The sequence below is a fragment of the Buceros rhinoceros genome, unplaced genomic scaffold (genome assembly GCF_000710305.1).
Source record: "Buceros rhinoceros silvestris isolate BGI_N320 unplaced genomic scaffold, ASM71030v1 scaffold1112, whole genome shotgun sequence".
NCBI lineage: Eukaryota > Metazoa > Chordata > Aves > Bucerotiformes > Bucerotidae > Buceros > Buceros rhinoceros.
Window position 1 is genome coordinate 202923 of NW_010399327.1, and position 7783 is coordinate 210705.

The 7783-nt window shown below is 41.7% G+C and overlaps 1 protein-coding gene across 1 annotated transcript in view; it reads right to left on the minus strand.

The window, feature by feature from the left end:
* Positions 1 to 7783, minus strand: part of LOC104489267 (mineralocorticoid receptor-like) — a 91427-nt gene that overhangs the window by 50465 nt on the left and 33179 nt on the right. Inside the window, exon 2 of the mRNA XM_010131408.1 lies at positions 6255 to 6371. Within this exon, the coding sequence (XP_010129710.1) occupies positions 6255 to 6267 (13 nt within the window). The 5' untranslated portion in view covers positions 6268 to 6371. The remainder of the gene's footprint in view (positions 1 to 6254; positions 6372 to 7783) is intronic.

The window sequence follows — 7783 nt, forward strand, 5'->3', positions numbered from 1 at the left end:
TTCCTGGAGGAAAGACAAACGTTGCTGGCAGCTAGGTTCTCATCAGAAGGCAGAGCTGAAACCAGCAAAACTTGAAAAAACAAAGGAGGACCAAGAACATGAACCTGATTAGGAGGTTTTGATCAAGGATTGTTGGATGCAAACTACGAGCTTCTGGACTACTGCAGTGCGTCTTCTTGAGCTGCCTTCACAGACGCAATAAAATCATCAGCAAAATGCAAAGCACGAGGGCATGCTTTCAATACTGTTTTTTAATCGATGTCTGAGAGATTACCCTGACATTACCAGCCCTCTTCAAAATTCTGTATTTTTAATCATCATTCCCAAACAGTTTCTTAATAGTTGTGGCAAGTGTCTGTTCTATAAGTTATCTACAATATTGCTGAGAATGGTTCAAGCGGAAAAGTTAGAGGGTCAGAGAGCAGGGCAAGAGCAGTATTCTGTAACATGCAGGAAGATGGACAAAAAGTAAGAAAAGTTCATTAGTGAACAAACTGGTTCCTATAGGATTCAAAACAGCAAAACTGACTGGTTTTAATTAAAAAAAAAATAAAATTCACGAGGTGGGGAGTGGTGGTGCAGCAACAGCAGCACCTCAAGAACAACTGAGCCTTGCTTAGGCAGAAGGATGTCCTCTTCCGAAGAGTAACAAGATGGACTCCACGCAGCAACACAAATTTCTCTGCTAACGCCTCTTACGAGTACACCCACAAGACAGTTTGGGAGACCTAACAAAATCACAGCACCAGGTAGCACGGTCGTAGACTATGTCCTAAGGTTACATTACTTGCTTGGGCTCAATACGCTGCACGTGCAAATAAAGGTAGGTAAAAGTGCCTCACTTCTCTACTAAGAGAAAGCAGATTTTAACACAATCTCATAATTTGATGGATTTCTACCTAAGACAAATGTTGTCTGAAATCGTCACAGCTAGAAAAATACAATATAATGATAACCTAGACATCGGCAGGTACAAGCAAGTTGAGCAGCTGAAATGTGAGAAAAATTGACAACATGAAGTTTTGCTTCAAAAAATCCACAATTTTAACATACTGCAGTATATTGGTAAAAGTCTCTTCAAACGACTGATAAAAACCCAGCTGAATGTTCAAGTTAAAAAAATTTACTAAATTCCCTCAGAAGAAAATGCTACATAATAAATGCAAATAAAAATGCAGTTAAAGTTAATGGGCATTTCAAAATACTTCGCAGTTAAAGCCTAAATGAAAAACAAAAGTCAATCATACATGTATCCAAAATGGCTTTAAGTTTCTTATACACGGGGGTTTTTTTCCCCTTTCAAATTTATGAAACCTTGATTAGTAAAAAGTTGGTAGAAATTTTTAAAGAATACCAAGGGGATACATTTTTGTATTTAAGTTTTTCTTAGTTTTCCATTTTTTAAACACACTTTTTTTTTTCTCTCCCTTTTTTCCCTATTGCTTTCTTTTTCTCAAAAAGGTAGGAACAATGATCATATAAACCATATAAACTGCAGTAACTGAAAACAATACTGCAGTTTTAAATCCCTACTAGTATGAGTTATTAAACAGAATATGGAAAGCTGAGCAAAAAGGTGAAGTACTGTATCTTATTACCAATTCTCTCATTTAATCTATTTTTCAGATCATTGAAATATTTTAATGTATAAAAAATAAGGCTGTCTGCAACTCAAGACTACAAATCGCACACAGCATCTTGCGCATAAAGGCTCTTACATATGTAAATGTATGCAAACCCAAGACTCAAATTTCACAGGAAGTCTCTGCAGACAGAGCGATGACTATGTAATTTGCAAGGTGAAATCTATTTTATTTCCCTTCGATACCCAAAGGGTCCTTCAGTAACTGCTTCTCACTGTTGTGGGAGACCAGTACCGATACGCCTCAGCAGCGTTCTATATGGGAGCTGTGGCAGGAAAGGATTGCTGTCCTACACGGTACAGGCCACCCAACAATTCTGTCCCCTGAGCACGCATGGCACATCACAGGGCAGAAAAGGGATCTTCTCTGATCATGTGGCAGAAGAGTGAGGGATGCCTGGTCACTAGGTCACAGCAGAAGGACAAGGATTAAGCTGCCAATGAAAGGAGGCTGTGGCGGGTACAGGTTCGCTCAAGTCACACCATGTAAAACATTTCCCATCTCCAGGCTTCAGCACAGAGCATGGCACACAGCAGGAGTGAGACCAGGAGGCTCTGTGCCACCCTGGGTGCAACGCAGCATCCCAGGGGCTGCTGTAAGCTACCAGCCGCCTTGCTTGATGCGGCTCGTGGTGGCATAAGAAACCATGCTGAGCACCAGGGTGGGACTGGGGTCGGTCTCGCCACAACCACCCCCCATCACCCACCCCTGGTGCTGCTGTGGAGATAGACACAGCTAACGAACAGCAGCATGAGGTGGGTGTCAAGTGAAAATGTCTCGTGTGAAAGCGAGAGACTCGACAAATCTGATCGCAGCGTATGCTGCAAGAAACTTCACAATTCATGAAGTCATTCTGGTCCGTAATTAACTGAAAATTAATTACAGAATCTTGAAAAGAGCATAAACCAAAAATGGGCCAGCATACCTTCATAGCGCAGTTGCTCACTCTGAATCTCTTCCAATAATTAAGTCTAGCATATGGCACTGGAGTTAAGAAAATAAAAAAACCACCCAAAAACCCCACAAAACAACAAAACAATTTATGATTCCCCAAAAACTTCTTGAGTTCCACTTGCTGAAGGAGTATGTCTGTCTGCAGCGCACACAAACTTTCTAGCAATCAGGACCATGAATTACTGTGTTATTTGGCAACTTCAGTTTTGCAGAAATTACAGGCTGCAAATGCTTCTTATAAAATCAAAACAAAACCTGAGAAAAGAACATAATCAGGTAAATTATTTGCTAACTTGATGAATAATTTTGTAAAAATGATTAGAGGACAGGAGAGCTTGGAAAACGCTCCAATTTTTCATCAAACAAAAGGAGGAGGTAGACAATAAAACTGGCAAATTAATGTGGCTGAGCATTCATGAGAAGGTGTATTTTGTATCACTGAATTACACATACTTTTTAAGAGGTGCTTAGAGCAAGGCATGCTGCCACACATCAACACTTTTTTTTTAATGGAAACTCTTTCTGATTTCTAGTTTTCCACTACAGATATTAGTAATATCAGTAACTAATCACAAAATTTGCTTTATAAACCCCTTGTTGCAGTAAGCGGGAGGAGCTGGGTGGCAGCCTGGGGTCTTTCACTCCCACCTGTAGATGTGGAGAGCTGTGAAGGAGAGTCAAGTTCTCTTCCAGCTCATGGGAGACAAGACCTTGTTCCCTAAAGAGAACATTTCTTCTAGATCAAGCGGAGGTTTCCTTTGCTGGTTTTTGTTTGGTTGTTTGTTTTAAATGAGGGGATAAAACGCTGTAATTATGTACAAGTGGAAGAGGAACGTCCGTGTCTTCAGCAAATTGGATGCACTTCAGCCCTGAGCTATGCATAGCACCTCACTATTTCTCACGAACCAAACACACAGGCATCTCTAATACAGTTTGGGTTTTGTGTTTACCTTTGCTTCCTTTTGGACGGTGAGAGCTTAAATTAGATCTACTGCACAACGAGCACAGCTCTGTGCAGTGTGACTCAGCTAGAGAGAGTACTATGCTGCAAATAGGACATAAACTAAATTGCATTTACAAATTCATTTTCCTCCAGCTCCTGATCACACTGCCTCACAAAATACTTGCATATTTTGCCTGTCAGTCCAAATTAGGAACAAGCAGAAGTCCATTGTTATTGGAGGTAATGTATATTCCTGGCAAAACTAGCCTGACCACATGAAACTATAAGCTAAGATATATCTTCATAATAATATGAAAATACTAAGTCTATTCTAATCACGAAAAAAATATTATTCAATACCGAACCGAGGAAATTTATATGAGGAGAAAATTAGTTTTCAAATACGCACTAATATATCTTCTTGCCATTTCCACCCTCCTTTATCGTGATGATCTTCACCACACAGAATCTCCGCAAAATTAAGTCTGAGATGCTGTGTAGCTCCTCCACAGAAGCCCAGTGCAAAGCTCACCACCAGAGAAGGATGGCCTGAGCACGAAACAGCCTTAAGCTACCAACGTTTCCTGCCAGATCTGGGCTGGCTCAAAGGCTGAAGGGTCTGTTAGCAAACTGGCAGCCCTTGGGACCCTCCAAACAGTGACGCTGTTTCTGGGCTGCAGGCACTACACCTCTCTCTGGCAGCCTTCCCCTCTGCCTCCAGCCTGGCCTTTCTCTCCTCAGCCACACAGAAGACACCATGCTGCATTGACATCCAGAGCCGTTACTTCACGTTCTCATTCACGGCAATGATGGAAGGACCTTTTAATGCCACTTCAGTTCATTTACGTGGCACAAACGGATCAAATCAGGAATGCGAATTTCACCTTAGTTTCTCTGTATCAAGAAAATCATCAAAGGAGCAGAATTGTAATGCTCAACCACACAGCAGCTGTACACTGCAGAGGCAGACTTGGCCTTCTAGGTCATTAAATACAGATCACTAATTACAATTTCCAGCAGACTACCAAGCTTCAACACAGGGGAAGATTTTTCAACGCATTCCTCACTTACAGCATTCCAGCAGTATATTTAAAAAAAACCACAACCCCCTTGACAAAGTTTGCCCCCTCCTTGTTCTTTTGCAGATGACACTGTGTGAACCTCTCCTTTGAAACACACCAGGAAATCGCCCTGATGAACTCTTGACATTGCAGACACAATGTCTCGTGTTGCTGTTTCGAAAGGTTATCAGGCTGGAGGGCAGCCCTGTGTCTTGCTGGGGTGCTCAGGACACACACCGGTCCAGGAAGGCCAGGTTGCAGGAGCTCTGCTGGTGCTGTGCTGTGCATGGCAATGGAGGATGCCCTGCATCAGCTGCTGGCATAGGCTGCAGCAAAATTTCCAGCACTCCAGGGAGCTGGACTTCCTTCTCCGCACACATTTTCAGCACGGTTCTTTGGGAGGAAGGAGCTACCACCATGGAGCTTCTGTTTCATCAAAGGTGCCATTCTGCTTCCTTTGCCAGGTTCACTAGCCCCAACCAAAATCAAGGGAGAACCATCAGCCTCCAGCACACCACACTCTGGACCTGCTTTCCTTTGGGAAGCAGGAACAAGGTTCCTACAGGGTAACACAGCATCTCAAAATTGAGAAAGGGACTGAAAGAGGTCTTAACAGGGTTACTCTTCCCAAAAAAGTAAGGAGTGGCTTGCTTGAGTATTTCTGCCAGGAGACAAGACGAAAAAAGAAGTCTGGGCGGTAGAAAAAGGTACTAGGGAGCAAACAGGAACCAGGATTTGGCACATAACCTATGAAAGACAAGCAGCTAAATCTGTCTGTAGAAGTAAACTAAGCTACTAGGAGAACAGGTTCAGGAGGATGAAAGGCAAATTGCGATAGGAAGTGATCTGGAGGAATTAAGGTGTCCATGTTATAATTTTCTGGAACAGTGAAAACACTCTAAAGAAAGGGTCACTCTGTGCATCAGGGAAAGGACCTGCAGCAGTATCCAAACCGCTGTTCACAGACAACATAATAAACCTGAGTGTGGTGGGAAAAAGTGATTTGTAATACAATTTGCTCAGGTGATGATTTGAAACAAGGCGCCCACTGAAGCACAGCCAGAATTGTGCAGACATTGAGACTGAAGAATTAAAACAATGGGAAAAGCTATTGTAAGTTTTGCTATCATACTGTTTTCAAAATACTTTTGATAATTATTAAGAAAAGGTTTTGCTTTTTTGTTGCTGGCATACGAACAACAGAATAACATCATCAGAATTATTGCACATGCAAACAGTCACAGAAATAAATCAATACAAACATTAAGTGAGAAACAAAGTAGAGACGGTTTACCATGTTTGAATTTGTTTCCATGATGACGTAAACTGGTTTTTAATACTCGAGAGAACGCTCATTATAAAAAAAAATACCTACAATACTTGAAACCTTAACGCTTTTAGTTATACGAGATTCCATTAAAGTTACTGTCATCATAAAACACCCACTTCTATCTTTTCTGAGCCATAAAATATATATCCCTAAAACCTGATTTAGAATGACAATAGAGTTTATTAGCTATTAAACACTTCTTCAGGATTATTCCATCTTAAACTTCAGAGATTATGCAGCTGCCAGAACGATAAAAAGGCTGCACAGTTCCAATGTTTTTTCTTAATCAAATTAAAAGACCAAATTATTAATATTTCGCTTACCTCCTAAATTCATTCCAGCTTGCAGACATTTCTGTAATCGACAGGCTGGGCAGTTCTTTCTCCGAATCTTATCAATTATGCAGTCATTCCTTCCCGCACACAGGTAATTGTGCTGTCCTGAATGAGGCAAAACCAAAACGCGTTATTAGAGGATGTATTTACATAATTCCAATTTGTTCTTCTCCGTTGTTTTGCACTCATTTTGAGCTTCTTATTAATGCAGACATTCCCAATCCCATTCATCCTGGTGACTTGTCGTGGGCCTTATTGACATCTCTTCTGCTTACTTCGGGAAAGAGCTTTGTTGTGTCATTCACAAGAGTGATATCTATGTTCTTCTAAGCAGGACTGGAATTTTTCTTCTTGCAAACCCCAAACGGTTGGTTTGAGCTTTTCAGAATCTTCTTACACCTGCTGTATCACAGAGCAGCCCGGCAACCCTTAGTTTTGGTGCAAAACCAAGGGCCACTGTCATTAAAGAAGCTCATGATCTAAAGTAGACGCGCAAAGTAGAGGTTAACTTTTCCAATACACTCCACTTACTTTAACCAGTTCACCGATTGCTTGATTTCTGATTGAATCAGTTACTTTCTATAGAGTAGAAGGTTTCTGAAGGGTTTACCAAAACAGGCTTAAAATCACAAACATATTATTTCCGTTCTGTAAAGCCCCACAGAAGCACTCCTGAGGAGACAGCAGGTATTTAACACACAACATTTAGCAGAAGGGAAATACATGGCAACCAGGGAAACAGGCTGGCATTTAACAACGCAGAGAATCAAAAGGCGTTTTGCTTTGTGGGAGGAACATAGGTAGAGCAAACGGATGCCTTGTATCAGATGAGGGCATTACCACGTGGGCTTTTCAAAGTAAGGTGCTTGAATTTGATGCAAAAAGTATAAAGGAAGCCACGAGGGGTTGGTGCAGCGTGACAGGAGAAACGAGAGCCTAAGATTATTTTAGCTGCTCTGATCCAGAGGTGGCACACAGGGATCTGGGGTGGCGAGAACAAATGGTTTGCAGCAAAGGCAACAAAAAGCAACGCAGAGGGTTTCCAAAGGATGAAAGGAGAGGACAGAGCATGAAGAAGTACAACAGACTGCAATCCTGCAAGCTGCAGGATTTGCCAGCATGAGAAGTTCAAGAAAACAGTTCCATGTAAAAGACAACAGCGTGTTGCAGGCTTATGCAGTGGGTGCTGTAAGAACCACCGAGTTCTCAGGGATGAGCGTTTTAGACATAAGGTAAGAAATGCATTATTCTGTAAACCAAACACGAGTTCATAACAGAGATGTCTGAAATGCAAGGCAGAGGAAAAAAAAAACCCAGCAGATTGCATATGCAGGAACCCCAGCCAGTGCCTTAGCAGAGAGACTCCTAAGCAGGTCACGAATGCAGCAGGCGAGATGTGCATAAACCCAAGAGTTGTACAAATAACGTTGAAGTTGAGGGGACAGAACTGCTCCAACACAAGAGGTATAAAATGTTTGCCAAGTTATTTTCCACAATACATACACGGTTTCTTAGGG